At 40.3% G+C, this 22,829-nt stretch overlaps 1 protein-coding gene across 4 annotated transcripts in view; it reads right to left on the bottom strand.

Annotated features, from left to right (window-relative positions):
- The window catches only part of PTPRZ1 (protein tyrosine phosphatase receptor type Z1), a 187,240-nt gene extending 168,289 nt beyond the window's left edge, over positions 1-18,951 (bottom strand). For all 4 annotated transcript variants that reach the window (XM_066362561.1, XM_066362563.1, XM_066362564.1 and 1 more), the window contains exon 1: positions 18,621-18,951. In XM_066362561.1, the coding sequence (XP_066218658.1) occupies positions 18,621-18,678 (58 nt within the window). In that variant the 5' untranslated portion in view covers positions 18,679-18,951. The remainder of the gene's footprint in view (positions 1-18,620) is intronic.
- Between the last annotated feature and the right edge of the window lie 3,878 nt (positions 18,952-22,829).

The following is a 22,829-nucleotide window of genomic DNA, read 5'->3' as shown; positions in this document are numbered from 1 at the left end:
CTTCTTATCTCTCTCCGTTCCTGTCTGTCTGTCCCTATCTATCCCTCTCTCTGACTCTCTATTTACAATCCTTTGAATTTCTGCTGTTACAGTTGTTACTTCTCCTCTCTCATTTGTAATTTTATTTATTTGAGCCCTCTCTCTTTTTTTCTTGGTGATTCTGGTTAAAGGTTTATGTGCCTTGTTTACCTTTTCAAAGAATCATCTCTTGGTTTCATTGATCTGCCATCATGCTGAATTCATTTATCAGTTCCTGTAGTTTTTTGACTGAGATGTAGGGTTTTCTATGTACAGTACCAAGTCATTAGCAAATAATAAAAGTTTACTTCTTCTTTTCCAATTAGGATGCCTTTTATTTCTTCTTCTTGTCTGATTGCTGTGGCTAGGACTTCCAGAACTATCTTGAATAAGAGTGGTGAAAGGAGACACCCCTGCCTTGTTCCTGATCTTAAGAGGATTGCTTTTAATTTTTGCCTATTGAGTATGATGTTGGCTGTGGGTTTGTCATAGATGGCCTTTATCATGTTGAGGTATATTTCCTGTATTCCTGCTTTGCTGAGAGTTTTGATCATAAGTGGGTGCTGGCTTTTATCAAATGCTTTTTCTGCATCTATTGATATCATTATGTGGTTTTTTATCCTTCCTTTATTTTATGTGGTGAATCATGTTGATTGATTTGCAAATATTGTACCAGCCTTGCCTTCCCAGAATAAATCCCACTTGATCATGATGTATGATTTTTTTCATGTATTACTGGGTCCAATTTGCTAATATTTTGTTGAGAATTTTAGCATCTAAGTTCATCAGGGCTATTGGCCTATGGTTTTGTTTCTTTGTAGTGTCTTTGCCTAGTTTTCGAATGAGGATTATGTTCTCTTCATAAAAGGAGTATGGAAGCTTTCCCTCCTCTTGAATTTTCTGAAATAGTTTGAGAAGAATAGGAGTTAATTCTTTGAATATTTGGTAAAATTTGCCTGTGAAGCCATCTGGCCCAGGACTTTTGTTTGCTGGGAGTTTTTTGATAACTGTTTCAATCTCTTTTGAAGTAATCAGTCTGTTTAGGTTTTCTAATTCTTCCAGATTGATTTTTATATGATTATATTTTTCAAGGAATTTATTCATTTCATTTTGGGCATACAGTTCTTCATAGTATTTTCTTACAATCCTTTGAATTTCTGCTGTTACAGTTGTTACTTCTCCTCTCTCATTTGTAATTTTATTTATTTGAGCCCTCTCTCTTTTTTTCTTGGTGATTCTGGTTAAAGGTTTATGTGTCTTGTTTACCTTTTCAAAGAATCAGCTCTTGGTTTCATTGATCTTCTGTATTGTGTTTGGGTTTTTTTTGCCTATTTGTCATTTAGTTCCACTCTGATCTTCATTATTTCCTTTCTTTTACTGCCTCTGGAGTTTACTTGCTGGTTTTTTTTTTCTAGTTCTTTTAGGTGCAGGGTTAAATTGTTAATTTGAGCTTTTTCTTGCTTCTTAAGGTATGCCTGTAGTGCTATGAACTTTCCTCCCAGGAATGTTTTTCTGTGTCCTATAAATTTTGAGTTGTTATTTGTTCATTTTCATTTGTTTCAAGGAAGTGTTTTATTTCTTCCTTGATCTTATTGTTGACAAAGTCATTATTTAATAGTATGCTATTTAGTCTCCAAGTGTTTGAATGTTTTTCAGTTTTTCTTTTGTAGTTGATTTCTAGTTTCATGACGTTGTGATCAGAGAATGTTCTTGATATGATTTCAATCTTCTTAAATTTATTAAGACTGGTTTTGTGTTTTAACATGTGGTCTATCCTAGAGAATGTACTGTGAGCACTTGAAAAGAATTTTTATTCTGCTGCTTTATGGTGAAAGTTTCTGAAAATATTTATTAAATCCAGTTGATCTAGTGTGTCATTTAAGGCCACTATTTCTTTGTTAATTTTCTGTCTGGAGGGTCTATCTATTAATGTTAGTGGGGTATTAAAATCCCCTACTATTATGGTATTGCTGTTGACCTTGCCCTTTTTGTCCATCAAAATCTGTTTTATATATTTAGGTGGTCCTATATAGTATTAGGTATACAAAATTTATAAAAGTTATATCTTCTTGTTGTAATGCTCCTTTTATCATTATGTAGTGACCTTCTTTATATCTTACTATAGTCTTTCTTTAAAAGTTTATTTTGTCAGATATTAATATTGCTACCACAGCTTTTTTGTTCCTTTCCATTTGCGTGAAATGTTTTTTTCCATTTCTTTACTCTCAGTCTATGTGTATCTTTTATTTTGAGGTGGGTCTCTTGTAGACAGCATATGCACAGGTCCTGTTTTCTTCTCCATGCTGCTACCCTATGTTATTTGATTGGAGTATTTAATCTATTTACATTTAAAGTTATTATTGATATGTAGCGGTTTATTGCCATTTTATTCTTTAAATCTATAATCTTCTTTTTCTCCATTTCTTTCTTCTTTTACTTTTTTTACAGCAAGCCCCTTAAGCTTTCCTGTAGTACTGGTTTGGTTGTAATGAATTCCTTGAATTTTTTTTTTGTTTGTTTGGAGAGCTTTTTATTTCTCCTTCAATTTTAAATGATATTCTTGCTGGATAAAGAAGTCTTGGTTGTAGGGTGTTGCTCTGCACTACTTGAAATATTTTTCTTTCCATTTCTTCTGGACTCAAGTGTTTCTGTTGAAAAGTCAGATATCATCCTTATGGGGGCTCCTCTGTAGGTAATTGCCTTCTTTTCTCTTGCTGCTTTTAATATTTTTTCTTTATCTCTTAACTTTGGTATTTTAATTATAATGTGTCTTGTTGTAGGCCTCATTGGGTTTCTCTTTACAGAGACTCTCTCTGCTTCTTGAATTGGTGTTACTTTTCCCTTCATCAATTTAAGAAAGTTTTCAGCTATGATTTCTTCAAACAGGTTCTCTATTTCCTTGTTATTTCTCCTCTCCTTCAGGAACCCTTGTGATGCAGATGATATTTCTCTTTATATTGTCACAGAGTTCTCTTACAGTTTCCTCAGACTTTTTGAGCCTCTTTTGTTTTTACTGCTCTGTTTCTGTGCTTTTGTTTATCATGTCCTCTAATTCACTGATTCGATTCTCTGCTTTATCCAGCTTGCTGTTGATTCCTTCTAGTGTAGTCTTCATTTCTGATATTGTAATTGCCAGTTATGATTGATTCTTTTTTATGATTTCAGAGTCCTTTTTGATGCTTGCAATTTCTTTATTTAGGTGTTCATTAAGTCCATTCATTCTAGCTTTGAGATCCTTAAGCATCCTAACAATCATTATTTTAAACTGTGCATCTAGTAATTTGGTTACTTCCATCTTATTCAATTCCTTTCTGGGGATTTTTCTTGTTGATTCATATGGTTTATATTCCTCTGTCTTCCCATTTTTTCTGTGTTCAGTTTACTAGCTTGTTGGAATTTTGAGTCTTAGGGTGGTTTATGGAATGCGGCTTCTCCTCTAGGACTTTATTCCTCAGTCTCTGTTAGTTGCTCGAATTTTAATTCTCATTAACTAGTAGAGCTGCTTAAAAGTCTTAATTTCCTTGCTGGTTGTTTGCTGAGTCCAGCAGGAAGCATATGTGTTTGCTGATCCTTGCAGGGAGCTTCTTTGTTTAGGATGGGGGAAGTGGGCATATCTTGGTTTCTTTTTTGGCCTCAGTTGAAACTCTATCCAGAAATGTGGTGGGTGTGACTTTTGAGAACCAGAAGGTGTGGTCTGCCCAGTGACTCTCTAGGGCAGCAGTTCTCAACCTGTGGGTCGTGACCCTGGCGGGGTCACCTAAAGCCATCGGAAAATACATATGCATATCAGGTATTTACATTCCAAATCATAACTATAGCAAAATTACAGTTATGAAGTAGCCACTGAAATTATTTTTTGGTTTGGGGTCACCGCAACATGAGGAACTGTATTGCGGGGTTACAGCATTAGAAAGGTTGAGAACCACTGCTCTAGGGGCAGGTGCGTTCTCCTTGTCAGAATGGGGAGGTGTAGCTTAGGTCTCCCCAGAAAACTGAGTCACTGTCCCTCCCCTTTACTTCCTCTTTCTGAACAACCTTTTGTGCAGATTGGAGCTGGAGAGCTCTTGGAGGTGGGTCAGCTGGTTCCACACTGGGCTATTGCAGAACAGAGGGAGCAACCCTGCCCCCAGCTATGGCCACCTCAGCACTGGAGAATGACTCAGCTCAGGTGTTCTTCTCCCCATCACCATTTGTGTCCCTGTGCCTTGATCTCCACACTCTCCTTATGCAGGACCAGTTCTCTCACCCTCCTCGCCCCTGGAACCCTAGGCAAGTGGCTGTGAGCAATATTTTCCTATCTGGCCCTTTAAGGCTGCTACTTCTTTTTCCAACCACTTCCCACCGATAGATCTCCCACTCTATTCCCCACTCAACGTTGTCAGGCTGTCTCCTCCAGTCCTTGGGTTTCTTGGCTGGGGCTCTGGTTCTTTGACTGAGGACCCCTACCTCTCAGGGTCTCTCTACTCACAATGAGAGACTTTCTGGACCCTTAGCCTCAGCCTCCCCTCACTCCTGGGAACAGGGGAAACCCCTCCGCATTCCTGCACTCCCTACCAGGCTCAGTTTGGTTTCTTCTGTGCTCCTTGATTTTCGAGACCTGTTCTTTTAGTCCAAAGTTGGTTTTTCACAATAATTGTTCTTAAACTAATTTTTAATCCAGTTTGGTCATGGGAGGTGGCAGTCTGTGCGTCTTTCTACTCTGCTGCCATTGTGGAGTCTCCAATCTTTTCTTGATGACCTATTTTCATTGAGTTTCCTCCAGTAATGCAATCACCTAAACAAACTCTGCTGACTGTGCACTACAGTCTCAAAACCTCTCATTTAAAAAGGCAGCCCTCCCAGGTATTCATAGGAAGAATTCATTGCATGGAGGTGCCACTTCTCTGCCTGTAGTTAGAGAAGACTCAACCTGTTTTGAGGTAAAAAGGTTTATACACTGTAACCACTACCAGAGAGATTATTTGGCTAATTATTAATTTGCCTGAGTGGCATTTAGTCTAGTACAACTTAACAGCTTTTCATATTTATGAAAATGAACAGTTGTTTTACTTTTTCAAAATGACAGATGTTCCAGGACTCTGATTAAAAAATGTAGAGGAGAAGGAACAGCCACCTTGAAAAACTCCCACAAAACAGAAGACTAGAATACTTTATTGTCTTTTATTTTATGGTGGGTGTTTTATCATTTCAGCATGAAATTTTGAATAAATCACAGAGGAACAAAGAAGATTCTTGAGTTTTCTTGATTCCTCCTGCCAAGAACATATTTATATAATAAATAGCTAACATATTAATATAATAAAAGATTAGGAAGAAAATAAGTTGGAATCACAGGCAAAAGAGAAGCATTATGGGGTACTCTTTTGTGAGTACAAACACAAGTTTTGAGATAGATGATGCCAGATTGTGCTGCATCTTGAAGAGTTTAAGGGCAACATGTACTAGCTATCCCTAGCTAATTAAAAGTGATTTCATTCTCTGTGCTTCTTTTCAGGAATCAATTTTGCAGACTGCATTGACATCTATTAAAATTCTTGCCCTCTTTTGATAAACTTTTAGCTAAGAATCATATACATATCAACCCATCCTTTGAAATCTCAGCACCTTTGTCACAAAATAGCAGCTGCCACCACCAAAAAATTAGGCTTTGGATCGGGAACAACATAACTATGGAAATTATGTGACATTTACTTAGCAGTAAGTGTTGAACAGAACATACAAGATAAGTGTTTTTAACACATATTTTGCTTACATAATTTGCTACTTACACTATTATTTTGAACACGGTGAGGGTACTTAGGAAAACTAAATGCATTTCAGACTAGAGATACAACAGCCCAACCGACTGCTGTATTCAAGCTTCTCTTTGAGTGAGTAATCTAAAGTGAGTAATATAGGCTTATCTTTTGTTTCTATAAACAGCAAAAATAAGGGAGGAGGTCCAAAGAAGGCTTAAATTATTAAATGAAACAGTAAATGTTCCATGTTCCAAAAGAGAGAGTGTTGCTCATATGTTCACAAAGATATTTTTAAGATGAATTCATGTCTTTATTTTGTCTCTCCTTTTTCTGACTTTCTGTAGACTTCAAATCTGATTCACATAATCTACCATTTATTTCATTATTCTCTATTCTAGTATGCTCCCACCAGGGTTCATTTTATATCTGTAACAAAATTAACTCCTCAAAGAGGAAAAGAATTGAGGTTCAGCCCAGTGTTAAGCAAACAGGAGTTGTTTGGTGAAGACCTGGTGGAGTTAGTCCCATTGATCTCACCTGGATTCAAACCCTTTGGATAAGGACAGACTGTATTCAGGTCACAGGAAGAAGCAGACATTCTTCCTCTCTTTTCTTTATGTTGGAGGCAGAAAAAACACAAGCTCAAAATACCCAGGATAATTCCTACCATTAATCTTAATAATCTTTCTAAAGGATATAATCTTATAAAGCTCAAAATAAGGCAATATCAATTTTAAGAAGCAGAAAACATATTTATCCTTAATTATTTATTGTGTATGTATATATATATGCATATAGTCAGATATAAAATGCTTATATAAATATATTATATATGCATATTACATGTCATTTCATAACTCTGAAAGCCAAGGGAAACTTTACCATAACCAAATATTACTCTTGAAGAATCCGTTCAGTCATAGTTCTTAAATACAAAATTCTTGCATCCAACTCTTATATAGCACAATACAGCTACATTTCTTTACACAAGAAAAAATATGCTTATATTTCTATTCTTGACAGCTGCTACTTTATCCCTTTCTTAAACTTAATAATTCATTAATTTACCACTCATGTATCCTTAATGCATACTGTGGCATACAGTTATTAAAATCCTATCACCATTTTTCCTGAAATTAGAAGAAAAAATTTGCTAAAATCAATTTAGAAAAAAATTCTGGGAAACTTATTCTATGGGTTATTTTTCATTGCACTGTTTTTACGCAAAACTCAAGTTGCAAGCAATTACAAAAATACTAGTTTGTGCCAGATGAACATTATAGTCTTCAAGCAATCTAAAATCTCAAATAATAAGAAAGCCTATTTATTGGCAGACAGCTGAAGTGAAAGGTCACATTAATACCTGTGCTCATTTTACAAAGGACAAATAAAAGAACTTTAAAAGTGATAAAGTAAATAGTTTTGAAACAACATGATAAAACTAGCCTGACTCTTTGAATATACTCAAATCTTTCCCATCCTTAGGGAGAAAAAAAAATCTTTGTTAATATTTAGTTGTGATTGTGATCTCTATTAAAGTGGATAAAAATAGATCATTTTAATCACCAGCATTTCTTTTTATTACTTCTCAGGGCACTGAATAATCAGTTCAGAGAAAGTATTTGACTTCAATTCCTACATCCTAAGGTAACACATCTGGAGTTCTACCATTCGATAAGTAAGCAGGTGTCAAGCTACTATCTTTTTTTCTCTAGTATTTTCTTCCCTTCCAATTATCATCTTCTGTAGAACTGTATGTACCTGCTGCCTCCAATTGTCCTTCCTCCATATTTCTCGGACACTATGTGGTCCTTGTGACATCATCACCTCTCTAGCAGAGATACTCCCTTGAGGACCACCAGTGACTCAGTCTACAGAGAATGGCTCCAAGTCATGGCAGTTATACCCATTACACTTATAGCAAATGAGAACATGTATTTGAGTACTTGTTAGACATTAAACTATTATAGAAAACTGATGGCATAATTATTATTATTATTTTTTTATATATATTTTTATGAAGCTGGAAACGGGGAGAGACAGTCAGACAGACTCCCGCATGCGCCCGACCGGGATCCACCCGGCACGCCCACCAGGGGGCAACGCTCTGCCCACCAGGGGGCGATGCTCTGCCCCTCCAGGGCGTTGCTCTGCCACGACCAGAGCCACTCTAGCGCCTGGGGCAGAGGCCAAGGAGCCATCCCCAGCGCCCGGGCCATCTTTGCTCCAATGGAGCCTTGGCTGCGGGAGGGGAAGAGAGAGACAGAGAGGAAGGGGGGGGGTGGAGAAGCATGTGCCCTGGCCAGGAATCGAACCCAGATCCCCGGCACGCCAGGCCGACACTCTACCGCTGAGCCAACCAGCTAGGGCAGATGGCATAATTATTATAATGCCAAATGATCTATTAACTTTCTACTCTGACTGCCACAGTGTAACAGATAAATACTCCTGATTCCAGTCTCACTGTGCTCCAATCCACCTTATACTCTGATACTTAAGCTACTGTTCTTAAATACAGAGATCTACTTAAGTCCTTCCACTGCTCAAAACCCTTCAATAGTTCCCCATTATATATTGGGCAAATTTCAAACTCCAAACTCTTCAATTAGCCATTGAAAATCCCACTTATTGTTTGACATTTACCCACTAGGATACACCCTACCTAGTTTTTTCTTCTCTCCGAACACCACACTCTCTTTTCTATTCAATGCTTTAGTGTGTGTCATCCACTTTTGAAACTAATGCCCCTTCCCCAAACAGTGACCCCTGAAGCCCTGCCTACCCACAATGCAGGGGTACCACAATACACCCAACCCTATCTCCTCCTGGAAAACTTCCCAAAGATGAATTCAGCATACACTCTCCCACACAACTCACACTTCCATATTTTGAAAACTCTGCTATATATGCAAGCTATTTATGTATAGATCTTCCTCTTGCAAAGGCTTAGCAAACCACTAGAGGAATATTCTTTCCAGGGGAACATTTATCATAAGGGGGGAGGCTCAATAAAGGCTCACTGAATTGATTCGTGCTTGTGTCTTCACCATGAATGACTAACAATATTAATCATTAATTTGAAAAAGTTCTCTACTAGTTTTAAAATGGAGCCATTGGTGCTTTTCAAATATAATAAGAACAAATAGCCTAGATGTGATAAATACAAAAATGTTATTTTATGACATACATACAAATCAATTACTGAAATAAAAAAATATAACTATATCTTGTATCTATTACCTAACAGAAAACAACAACTCTGATGCCAACAACTTATGCACGGAGAAAGGAAATAAGCAAGACAAAGGAATAGCAAGAATATGTGTCACTGATAAAACTAGATATTACATGCTCGTGCCCCGGTGAATGCACCTAGGACTCGTCTCAGAGGCTGGTTCAGTTATCCATACACCTGCTGATAGACTTGAATCTTTGGACCAACTCCAAGACTGTCTGGCCTCCTGAAGTTCCCCTGGTTTGCAAAGACTATGAGGTCAGCCACTATAGTCCATGCTCCTCCTTCTAGGGTTTCGCTGACACTGAAACTGCCTTAAGAAGAAAAGAGAGGGATGGGAAGTTGTCCAGGATCTTTGTTCTGTGGCACTCGCTTTGTTTAAGGATGGCATAAAACATGCCAGTATCTCTACTTAAGAAAAGTGAGCTAAGATTAGTCACATCACAAGTTGACCTAGATGTGTGGTTTTAAACCTTGGCTGTATTCTGTAAATCACCTGGGGAATTTGAAGACAATAACCATTTTGGGGCCCTGTACCCACACACATATTTCATTAAGGTTAGGGCCCAGACATAAGTATGCTTTCAAAGTTCCAAAGGTGTATTAGTCAGCTCAGGCTGCTGTAACAAAATATCATAGACAATATGGTCTAAACAACAGGCATTTATTTCTCACAGTTCTGGAGAATGAGAAGCCCGAGGTCAAGGGGATGGTAGATCTGGTTCTGCATGGGGTTGGCGAGGCCTATCCCCCCGATTTACAGACAGCTGCCTTCTCACGGTATCCTCACATGGCAGAGAGAGAGAGTGAGCTCTGGTCTCTTTTGCCCTTCTTATAAGAACACTGATCCCATCATGGGAGCTCCACTCTCATGACTTCCTCTAATTACCTCCCCATTCCCCACTTCCAAATTCCACCGAATTGAGGAACAGGACTTCAACATGGGGATACTGGGAGGGGACACTAATATTCAGTTCACAACACCTGAGAATCCCAAAGTGCGCCGAGGATTGAGAACCAATGACATAGATAAAGAGTTGCCAAACTTTTTTTGCATTGAGACAAACATAACAATGATATCACATATGTAATATGCTCCTGTGGGCAGACCAAGATTCTGTACAATTTTGTGTGCCAAGTAAGTTGCTACCCTTAAGTGTCTCATTCAAAAAAATGTGTCAGAATGCAAGAAGGTAATAACATATGATAGATACATGAATTTACCAAAACTTCCAAACTGCCCTTTTGCTGTTCTGCTTGGCTATCTGACCTACCCTTACTGGACTATCGCCCCTGAAACAGAAAAGTTCTAGGAAGCTGGTCAGCCACCCCGAGGAGTCTCATTCTTACAACATCATTATAGAAATCATTTTTAATCTGATGATGACATAACTTAAAACCATCTAGAAAAATATAGAAAATCCCTTACATCTGGCCAGCATTTTGTTATTCTAACCACACCATCAGGACTCTTTGCTAAAAGAGCTTATTTAAAAAGCAACAGTTTCTTCTTTTCTTATTCAAGGTTCTAAATTAATCAGTTCAGAGAAAAGGTCTAATATCAATCCCCATTGTTAGGTAAATACATTAGAGCTTTAGGATTCAAGAAATAAGCAGTCCACTCAGTGACTTTGGAAAGACAGAAAGATCATGGCGTCCATGCCATCAGGGAAAGCATAGAATGTAGGATAGCATGATTCTACAAGAGCAGAAAAGTAACTGTATTCATCATTATGAATATTTCAACAGAAAATCTTTCTCTCCAACTAATTAATAAATTATTCTTTTCAAGTATATAAAGACTCTACTGCCAAAGAAACTTGTAAAAAATTTATCTCTTCTGTACCTAAATTACTTCATGCTTATTGAATGAGATCAGAAAGTCCACATTAACCAGGACATTAAATAATTTCATTTATTTTAATACCTGTGTGCAAATATGAAAAGCAAAAGAGAAGACAACTTTCCTATTTTAACACACTATAATTTTTAGGCAAAAAGAAATGTGAACCCACCTCTTAAAAATTACATAATATTAACTGCAAAGCTCCCCAAATTATAGCACAGTAAAATAATTTTAAATAATGGTATCAAATAGCATCAATATCTTCCCTATCTAAATCTTCACCAAGATGCTGAGCAACATTAAAGATTTTCTCAATCTTAAATTCATGCTTAAAGAAAGTGAAGGTGAAGAGAAATAGCCACAGAAAACTACTAAATAAACAAAAGAAGGGGAGAAGAAAATATAACAAAGATCCTTATAGAAGAGCAAGTCTTTCTGTTGTTTTTTTTTTGTAGTTTGTTTATTTCGTTTTGTTTTGTTTTTTAATTTAATTTTATTTTTTACCTTAGTGAGAGGAGGGGAGGCAGAGAGAGACTCCCGCATGTGCACTGATCAGGACCCACCCAGCAAGCCCACTAGGGGGCAATATTTTGCCCATCTGGGGTCCTTGCTCCATTGCAACAGGAGCTATTTTTTTAGTGCCTGAGGCAGAGGCCATGGAACCATCTCAGTGCCCAGGGCCAACTTGCTTTAATGAGCCTTGGCTGCAAGAGGGGAGGAGATTGAGGGGGGATGGAGAGGAGAGAGAGGGGGAGGAGTGGAGAAGCAAATGGGTGCTTCTCCTGTGTGCCCTGACCAGGAATTGAAGCCATGACGACCACATGTTAGGCAAACACTTTACCACTGAGCCAACTGGCCAAGACCTTGTTTTGTTTTTTGAGAGAGACAGGAAGGGAGAGAGGAGGAGGAGAGAGATGAGAACCATCAACTCATAGTTATTTCACTTTAGTTGTTTATTGATTGCTTCTTATATGTGCCTTGATGGTGGTAAGAGATGGGGGGAGGCTCAAACCAAGCCCTTGCTCAAGCCAGTGATCACTTGCTCAAGTCAGTTTCCTTGGACTTAAGCCAGCAACCTTTGGGCTTCAAGTCAGTGACCTTGGGATCAAGCTAGCACATAGGCACTCAGGTCGGCAACCCTGCACTCATGCTGGCAAGTCCATGCTCTAGCCAATGACTTTGGGTTTCAAACAAGGGCTCTCAGTGTCCTGGGCTGATGTTCAATCTACTGCGCCACCACTGGTTGGGCAACATTCTGTTTTTAACTCCTATGAGGATTTCAAAGTCATCCGATGCCCTGTGCCATTTCAATTCAACTCAGTTCAAATATTTGCTGAACATCTGCTATGTGTAGGGCTAAATCAAGTGTAGCACATCATTTCTAGGATTAGTGATCAATCTAGAGACAAATTCCAAAAGCATGCATATCCATGTAATGTAACTGTACTTCCTGTCATTCATCTGGTTTCCTGCACTGCCTTGGGCCACCACCTCCTGGGACCAGCTTGACTGAAAGAGACTTAATCCAATACGATGGCTTTTTACTGACTGAAAATAGTCCTCTTGGGCTCTAGATACTTTATTTCTCTTTACTGACCAACCATCACCCCTGCTGCCCTCTCTACCCTTACAGGTCAAGATGTGTGTACACACACAACACACACACACACACACACACACAGGCACATACACTGATTTGCTGCCCTGCCCCATGGGGCATATCCAAGCTTTGCTGGTGCCAATTCATCTAGAATTTAATCTTCACTCAAAATTGTTCCTGCAACTTCATGTGCGTTTTTTTTTTTTTTTACCAGGGGTCTCCGTTTTTAAGACACAGATAGTGTTTATATCTTGGTGACGCTTATATGCCTTTCTGGGAGAATCAAAGACTGTGAAGGTTTGGTGCCAGAAGTGGCATCAAAGGTGGATGGCTCCAAGTAAATGGCGACCTAACTCTGAGGTTGTGATCAGACTCGCAAAAGAAAAAGGACAGATGAACCTGACCCATCTCAACAGCAAAAAATCTAGTGTCTCAGAACCTCCACAGGTCTTTTTTTCTCTATAACTGTACACCTTAAATATTTATTAAGCACCTGCTATAAGTGCTAAGCCCAAGAATTCTAAGTCCAAGGGTGAATGAAATACAGGCTTTGCCCTCAAGGAGCTAGTCTAGTGGGGAGATAGAGAGAAACACCACAGAATCATACAGTGACAGCCAAACCACATCATGGATAATTTGTTGTGAGAACAGGACACTCACTCCCAAATTAGCTTATAAGTTCACAAAGTGGCCACACAAATGTCTTCCTCGATTAATACTCTACCTATGGCTGCCAGAATGTCTCTGTGACTTTTGTGTGGCCAAAACAACACAAGCCAATGCTAACCCACATACATCAACATTTTAAATAATTTTAATGACTTGTGAAGTTTTTCTCGCTGAGATCACAAGTATTCAACAGTACTATCAATCAATACTATCAGAAGGTACTAGCAATACTTTATCAGTTTTTTTGGACTCTGAACAGCACTGTTCAAAAGACTTACTGCAGTGATCAGTATGCTCTATATCTGAATTGCTCCATGTGGTAACCACCAGCCACCTGTGGTTACTGAGCACTTGAAAGATGACTGAGGAACTGAATTAATTTATTTTAATAAATTTAAATAGCCTCATATACTTAGTGGTTATGGTATTGGACAGTAAGTTCTAAAATATAAGTGCTTTAGGATTGTGAATGTGATAAAACAATTTTTCCCTTAATGCCTACACAGTATGTTATATATGTCTCTGGACGATTACAAACACAGATAAAAACTAGTTTCCTTTCTGTGACCTGAAGTTGTTGTCAAGGATACCTTCCAATAAGGCATTAAAAGTTAAAGACAATGGAGGCATATGCATGTTTTCCTTAAACCGGCTCTGACTTTCACCACTGGCTTTCACTACGAAGTGGGAAACATACTAAAATATTTGAAAGTTAAGGCATTTAACACACTAAGAGATATTTGTCATGGTGATGGAGAATGATTTGACTTTGGGTGATGGGCGCACAATGCAATCAACAATGATATAGAGATGTTCACCTGAAACCTATGTACTCTTATTGATCAGTCACTCCATTAAATTTAATTTTTTAAAAAAGAGAGAGATTTTGGAAAGACTGTTATTCTCAACTAGTTCTAAACAAAGTGTTTTAAAAGGGAGACTTAAAGAAGGTTTCCAATGTGGGGATTGAGTCAGACTGGCTGGGCTGTGGACATCATGAGCATCAGGACTCCATGTGTATGCACTGCTCAATTACTAGTGCTTACTATATGTCAGCACTTAGCAAGCATGCAACAAAGAGCAGTTAAAATAATATGTTTGGGAATGTTCTATATCTGAATCACAATGGTTGTTACATGCTTTACTTTTTTGAAAAGTGAGTAATATGGGCGGACATAGAAGTCTCATGAATGGAGATCCACAGAAAGCAACAGGGAATGGGAACTGCAGAGTCACATTTCACATGAAGCCAGCCAGTCAATTCCAGTAGCAAGGCGACCTCTTGGGAATGGAGAGAGAGGAGTCCCAGGAACGTATAAACTGAGACAGATGAGTCAGTTGACTTCTCTGTACCTTAGTTTCCTCTGCTGTAAAATGTATAAAATGAAGCCATCTACTTCAAAGGGGCTTGGGGAGAATGAAATGGAAAAAAAAAATAGAGAAACGATGTTCAGCACTGGGTCAGCACCCAGCCAGAAAAAAAACCCCACAAAAAGACAAATTGAACATTTTTGCCAGAAGCAAAATTCCCACAACGTCAAAATTGAAGCAAATCCCCAAATCTCTAGTGCAGACATGAGAGCATAATAAATTTATCAATGAAATAGTTTATCCTGGCAAATTTCCCTGAGTGGAGCCAGCAGAGTCTACATAAAAAGGAGAGGTGAAATTTTAAAAAATGCTACTCTGTAAGTCAAAGTAATTAATTTTCTAAATGAAAACTGGTTATTATTTGGGGGGAAGGGGGGGAAAGCATAAATATTTTCTATTTTTGGTTACAATTTGTTTTTGGAGGGTCAATAGACCAAACTGAGACTCACAGCATACTGGGTTTCCACCGATTCCATATTGGGAATAAACTAAGCAATTAATTCTTGCAGAAGAATTGGGTATAATTTGTAGTTAATGTGGCCCCAAAAGCAGTAAGACATAACTTAAAAGTTCAGAATCTGATTCACTGCATATTTAACAATAGTATTTAAACATTTGAATTTTGTGTACCTTGCAGTGCTATAACTCACTGAATTCAAAGATCCGATTTTTTCATTAGTTGAAAGAAACTAGTCCTTCAAAGCTCTTGAAACAGCTCCCTCTCCTCTATGACTCACAGTTAAGCCTCGTTACAGTAACGCCACTGCAGGTTTCCCCACTACCTGTTCAGTGGGTCATGATTAAATAATAATTAGAGTCGTACAGTCATCACATCAGCTCTCCACTTAACAGGAAACCTCTCGATTACTTTAGAGAAGGCCCAAATTCACTTAGGGAATTATCTTGGAGTCATTTTTAATTCTTGCTTCTCTTGTTAAGAATCTCTATCAGCTATATAACATTAAAGGCTGTGTTGCTTGTGTGATTTTTTAAAAATATATTAAGTCAGGAATTAGAAATCAACAGTAAATATTTGTTAATAAGCCAGGTACTCTGCTAATACGTAAATGTCAAACTAGCTTGGTAGCTGTGGTAGCATGGACCTGGACCACAACATTAGCATATCCTGGAAATTTGTTGAATTTGGAGTTTCTCAGGCCCCGCCCCAGAGCTACTCAATCAGAAACTTCTGGAAGGCCCTAAAATCTGGGTTTTATGAGTTTTTCTGGTGACTCTGTTGCACACTACTGTTGAAGAACTGTAATATAGCTAGTTGTCAAAACAGCTGAGTCCACAAGCCAATCTTGATAGAATAGTCCAAGTAGATGAACTCACAATGTATTTAACAATCCCTGGCCCCACTCCCCAAAAACCCTTATAATGTTCCTCTTTATTCCCTAGTAATAATTCAAAAAGAATTTGCTTCAGTCTAAATAATCTAATTAAAATTTTTTGTTTTGAAGTTATTTGGAAGAAACAATTGGTCTATATGTTTATTCAAAATAGGACATTCTGGACACTAAGTGATTAAGGTCATTAAGATATTCCTAATTGCTAACAATGAACACTTTTGTGAATTCTACAAATTGTTACAGATAATAATAAGACTGGCAACCTAACACTCCACTGTCCTGGTGCTGTCACCCTGCACAGAAAGTCTCAGTAGGCAGACCTCTGCTGAGCACTGATTATATGTTCTGGGACTCTCATGGGCTCCAGGGACACTGAAGATGAGTAACAAACACATCAGGCAATACCAGAGTAGATGTCGAGGGAAAGATCATTGAAGTGGAGGCTGAATCTTTCATTTGTAAATAATATGCCTCAATTTATCTAAATGTGCTTCCCTATGATCAAGATATGCATCCCATTTGAGGTTGCCAAGGCCCTCAAGGTTGTCAGCCTGTAGACAACACTGTAAAAGGCCAACTTTGTTAAAATGGGAAAGAGATAAAAAAGTAGTCACCTGCCAGTGGAAGGAAGGAAGGAAGGAAGGAAGACAGGGAGGGAGGAAGGGAGAAAGGGAGGGAGGGAAGGAGGGAGGGAGGGAGGGAGGAAGGAAGGAAGGAAGGAAGGACCCACAGTTTGAGTTCTAATATCATTTAAACTTGTGATACTCTTAATAATTAATTTAATCCTTGACAGTTAAATTTTACATCATCAAAACCTTAAAGAAAATGTCCAATACACTAAAATCGAAGTAACCAAAATCAACCAGCTATAAATAATGCTTTATTGAGAATTTGCAAAATGTGGCACATTGGAATGGAATATCATTCAGCCACAAGAAAGGAATGAGACACTGATACTGGCTACAACATGGAATCCGTGAGTCCTGAGTACATTACGCTAAGTGGACAAAGCCAGACACCCAAGGCCATGTATTGTATGACTGTTTATATGAATTGCTCAGAACAGGCAAATCCATAGGAAAAATAAAAGTAGATTAGAGGTCTCCAGGACTGGGGGGGGGGGGGGTTAAGAGAATGAGGAAAGACTGCTAACAGAGTTTCTTTAGGGGATAGCTTAAAGCTCTGTAATTACATAGTGGTGATGGTTGCACAACTTTGTGAAAAACCCCCAAACTACTGAATTGGACTTTAAAAAGATGAATTATATGCCATGTGAATTATACCTCATTAAAAAAATCACAATGGACTCAGGGCATGCGGTTTGGAAGGCATACAAAGCAGTATTTTCTGATTTATTTCCACATTATGGTGTGATTTACTTAAAATAATAATCTAAGTACCAAGGGGAGCTACCTGGCTTTGCTGTTAAAACAGATCTACAATGGAAATGGAAATTCAGCAGGTGTGTATCTGACGACCACGACGCTTTAACAAACGTCTTCTTCTCTCCAGAATCGACTGTGATTTTAGAGAAACCAGGGACCAAAATCTCCTGCAAGTCTTAAATGTCAGTGTGCACACCCCATTTGCCTTGAGTGCTTCAATAAAGCTTTTGGAATTTAAATTATGTCGTCAATGTGTCTGGGGGGGCTACAGGCAATTATCACTCTGCTTGCAATGCAATTCTAATTAGTTAAAATATGGAAATGATTTCTTTTTGCAAAGGTTACTGTGCCAAGAGCAGCACCATCTATTGGATGAAAATGTGAGTTAATATCAACTTTATTATAGACAATCTAAAAATTAAAAACAACAACCCTGGTATCCTCTAACTGAAAAGAGTATGTGTATTTATTAGGGGAGGTACATTTTCAAACTTTAAGGTGAATGTTTCCGAAACTGTTATGTTTGATCCTAATAGCTAATCTTCCTAAAGAAAAAAAAAAAAAAAAAAAAAAAAAGAGAAAGAGAGAGAGATTTCTTTAATAAAATGCAAAAACCCTATCTTACAATTCTTCTGGCAAATGATCAGAACACTTGAACCTGCACGCCAGGTAAATATTCTAACTAGCTGTATCTGAATGCAATTTCAGTACTAAACGCGTACCCTGGAAGGTGGTGGGTGAAATCCATGAATAAAATATACCAACCTGCAGCTCTGCTCTGATGTTGGCACCGGTGGCAGAACGTTGACAGAAATTTTGATTGAAACTTTTTTAAAGTAACTGTCCAGACTTGAATGTGACTAAATTAAAAGTACTAAAAAACACTGAAAAGTCAAGTCAGTGCTTGTTCCTGCTACTACCTTTCGGGCGTTGTGCTAGTGAGCGTGTACATGTATGTGAGTGTGTGTCATTCGCATTAGACACGTGTATATTTCATTCAAGGCCGTAATACCCGTTGCAGTACTTTAACAGCAAAAACGAGACGTAGTCTGTAGCTCCCCCCCCCCCCCACCATGGTGGTATTTCTGGTTTTATCTTCTTATGTATACCGAACAGGCTCTCTGCACACTTTGCCAGAGATCGGAGCTGTGAGGACAGGGACGGTGGCTGCCCAATCTCTCTCCTGCGCGGGTGGCAGCACGGATCCCCGCGGGCAGACGGAAGGTGGCGGAGGTGCGAGGTGGGGAGGGGGCGCATTCTCCCACGCTGCTGCTGACACTCGAGTGCCGCCGCCGACCCGGTGGGATCCCGTCCCTTTTAGCAAGTACCTAATGCTCTGAATCCCCCCCCCCACCTGTGTCCCAAACGATCCCGCGAGGAAACCCCACCGAGGTCTCATCACTCACCCAGGCGGCAAACACAGATGAGCTGAACGCAAGCGACGAAGCGCGTTAGGATGAGCATTTCCAGACGGTTCGGGGGTCCTCGCCACGCGGCTGCTCAGCTTCTCGGGTGCAGAGGGAGGGGGCGCAAAGGAAACGTTTCTCCTCCAGTGTATAGATCGACGTGATAGTGTGTGTGTGAAAGAGAAAGTGAGAGAGAGAGAGAGAGAGAGAGAGAGAAAAGGACGCGTGGTGGTGGTCGTGGGAATCGGAGCCACTAGCCGAGGCGCATGTCGGCGGGCGGCCGGCCGGTCCGTCTCCTTCGCCGCTGCGGGGACCGCGGTCTGGGCGCTCGGAGCGCAGCGGCGCCTGGGTGTCGGGTGCGCGCTCGGCTGGGCTGGGCGCGCGGCTGCACGACGGGGGCGGGGACGGGGACAGGGGCGGGGACGGGGACAAGGGTGGGGGTGCCGCGTGGGAGCGTGCGGCTGGCCGGGGTCGCGCGCGGGGACGGGGGTGGAGGGACACAGCTGTCGTTCAGGGTCCCCACTGTAGCCCTTCACATGGCGACACCCCTCCAGCGGCCCCTGCCAGTGGCTTCCCGGTCCTGGAGTTAGTGGAACCCGCTGGGGTTTAGGGTCTCCACGGAGGAAAGGTCTCTTCATGAAGACTCCCATCATCTCTTCGGAAGAGAGAACGCCAGAACCCCACTGTCCTGCACAGCCAGAAATTGACCTTTGGGGTTCGCTCTTGGAAATGTTTTTCATTTTATTGTCCTCCCTGAGATATTAAGTGGATCCAATCAGAAAGTGGCAGGGTAAATTGGGTGCCCTCTTCCCATTTTCCAAATCACCAAAGGAGTTCCAGACCCGTTTCCTCTAGGACAGCTGACCGCAAATGACCTCCGGCCCCGGTTGTGTGACCGAGTCAGACTTGCTCTTCCCCAAACTCCAACCAAACTGTCCTGCTGTGCACAGCAGCTCAGAGGAACTTTCAATTCTGCAAAGGGTCGCAGGGGCAGAGTTTTTAATTGCTTGACTGAAGGATAAACAAAAGAAATGTAACAAAGCTGGAAAAAAACCTCTGTACGCCAGGGGCATGTGTCTGTGGGGTCTCCATATCTAGACTGTGAGCGCCTTGCTGGCAGGGATTTGCCTTGTTTATAATAATAACTGCTCCAAACACACAGAGACAGGGGTAGCCAGTAGGTGTTCCTTAAATGTTTGTTTAATTAATTTGAAGCCTATATGAAAAGATAATGCAACCCCCTGAAAATTTATGACTTCTCAAAGATTTTCATTTTTATAGCTTTTAACTATAAGACATGTTTTTCCCTACTGATATGAGACCGAATTTGGAGCTTTTGAGAAGTCCACTCTGAGACACAGAATTTCAGGTTCTGGATTTATCTCCTGTATTCTTAGCAACCATTTTATGTAGGTTATCTATAGTGTGTGCTCCTGTGTCCTGCTCTTGTCTCAAAAATAGTGTTTCCGTTTTGAATTTTTAAAGGAAGTTATTGCATACAAAATTGAGTCCTGATTTCGAGTATTGCCAGCTGTCCTCACTAATTTCTGCATCTGCTGAACCCCAGGTTAAACATACAGAGCCCCTGAATCAATTTGCTATTGTTGCGGGAATTTATTGTAATTGTGTAATAAATTTCAAATCCATCTAGAGTGGTTATTCAGGAATACATACAAGTATTAAGTTGACTTTTTTTTAAATGTGAAATAAGCCAGACAGAGAAAGACAAGTACTCATATTTGGAATCTAATGAACACAATGAAATGATAAGCAAAATAGCGACAGACTCATACATACAGGCTGACTGCTGTGGGGGGAGGCTGGGGAAGGAAGGTGGAGGAGCAGAGCAAAAAGGGACAAAAGAAAAAACTCATGGACATGAGCAACAGTGTGGAATAAGTTATAGCTGAGATAAATGGTGAAAAAATTAACTCTTGATCTTATTCTTCCCATGAATAAAACTGCAATTCTGTCACTTTGAGAAGAATTAGAATGGGGGCTATTTGCCCCATTTCCACTGAGGAAGACAATTTTTGCCGTCCCTGCAAATGTGCATATAAACTAGAAATGTACTGAGAAGTCAGGGACAGTAGTCGAGGAGCTGGCAGAGGAGGTTTCCTAAAGAACTGTTGTTAAGTGAGAAGGACTAGCAGGAAAAAGATCATGTCAAAAGGTGTGGAGACAGCCCTGGCCAGCTGACTCAGTGGTAGAGCATCAGCCCAGCGTGTGGAAGTCCTGGGTTTGATTCCTGGTCAGGGCACACAGGAGAAGTGACCACCTGCTTCTCCACCCTTCCTCCTTTTCTCTCTCTCTCTCTCCCCCTCCTGCAGCCATGGCTCAGAGCAAGTTGGCCTAAGGTGCTAAAACAACTCTGTTGCTGAGCAATGGACTGATGGCCCCAGATGAACAGAACATCACCCCATGGAGGGCTTCCTGGGTGGATCCTAGTGGGGTGGATGTGGGAGTCTGTCTCTTTGCCTCCCCGCTTCTCACTTAAGGAAAAAAAAAAGTGTGGGACAAGAATGAAAGAAACAGAGCCAGGTGCTATAAAAACAGCGTGAATTCAATCTGAGCATATTAAGTGGAGTAGCTATGGGAAGCATTGATTCCTTAGCAGAGGTGCTTACACATGAAACACTACACAAGACAGGATCACACAGGGAACTTCCAAGGACTGTTTAGAAGATAGTTTTGCTCAGAGGCATGTATAGCATTCCTTAAGGTCTCAATTATCAAGTCTATCTGACTAGCCTGCCAGAACAATCCAACAATAACAGCAATCCCGCTAACTCTTCTCTCACTTGGCCTGAAAGTCACATCATTAGTCACTCTTGAGTTAGATCAACAAACAATGGCACTGTTAGGCCCTGGCCGGTTGGCTCAGTGGCAGAGCGTCGGCCTGGCGTGCAGGAGTCCCGGGTTCGATTCCCGGCCAGGGCACACAGGAGAAGCACCCGTCTGCTTCTCCACCCCTCCCCCTCTCCTTCCTCTCTGTCTCTCTCTTCCCTTCCCGCAGCCAAGGCTTCATTGGAGTAAAAAGTTTGCCCAGGCGCTGAGGATGGCTCTGTGGCCTCTGCCTCAGGCGCTAGAATGGCTCTGATTGCAGCAGAGCGACGCCCCAGATGGGCAGAGCAGCCCCCTGGTGGGCATGCCGGGTGGATCCCGGTCGGGCACATGTGGGAGTCTGTCTGACTGCCTCCCCATTTCCAACTTCAGAAAAATGCAAAATAAATAAATAAATAAATAAAAATAAAATAAAAATAAATAAAACAAACAATGGCACTGTTGAAACCAAAGTTACCCTGTTAAAAAGGACAGGTGGCTCCTGTGGTCTCTGCTAATTCACTTCTCAGTGAAAATTATTGTCATTCTTCTAGGAAGGCACAGGAGCCACCTCTAGGGAGTTGTCAAGTTGCTACTGAGGTTCGTATGGGGAGCAGAATGGCAACCAATTCTGTGTGACGGAGTGACAGTGGTGGAAAGCTGACTCGGAGAACCAGCCAATGTGCCCCTGATGGTCCTGTCGAGGATGATGGAGTGGGAGGTTCAGGTGGTTCAGGTCCTTAAAAAAGAGATCATTGCTACAACTCAGGTGTTGGAGAAGAGAAGGCACCAGAATGGCAGAAACATCAGTAGCCTATTGTATCTCACGTTTCACAATTTTATGCGATCATGGTCATTTCTGAGATGTGTTGCCTGATTAATATTTATTAGTTATTGTGATTTAAAGTTATAAGCCTATGAAACCACATTAGAGTCTGAATCTCTCTATCTATGTATTTACCCATATATAGATGAATTGAGCCTGACCAGGTGGTGGCATAGTGGATATAGTGTCAATCTGGAACGCAGAGGACCCAGGTTTGAAACCCCGAGGTCGCCGGCTTGAGTGTGGGCTCATCTGGTTTGAGCAAGTCTCACCAGCTTGAGCCCAAGGTTGCTGGCTTGAGCAAGGGGGTCACTCTGCTCTGCTGCAGCCCTGGTCATGGCACATATGAGAAAGCAATCAATGAACTACTAAGATGCTGCAATGAAGAATTGGTTTCTCATCTCTCGCCCTTCCTGTCTGTCTCTGTCACAAATATATATATATATATATATATATATATATATATATATATATATATAAATGAATTGATAGATATAAATTTCTAATATTTATATTTATACTATTTTTGTATATAGTATCTATATATACTTATATCTTTT

This window comes from Saccopteryx leptura, chromosome 2 (genome assembly GCF_036850995.1).
Source record: "Saccopteryx leptura isolate mSacLep1 chromosome 2, mSacLep1_pri_phased_curated, whole genome shotgun sequence".
In the NCBI taxonomy this organism is placed as follows: Eukaryota; Metazoa; Chordata; class Mammalia; order Chiroptera; family Emballonuridae; genus Saccopteryx; species Saccopteryx leptura.
Note: the sequence above shows the minus strand (reverse complement) of the source record. Positions and strands in the feature narration are given on the sequence as shown.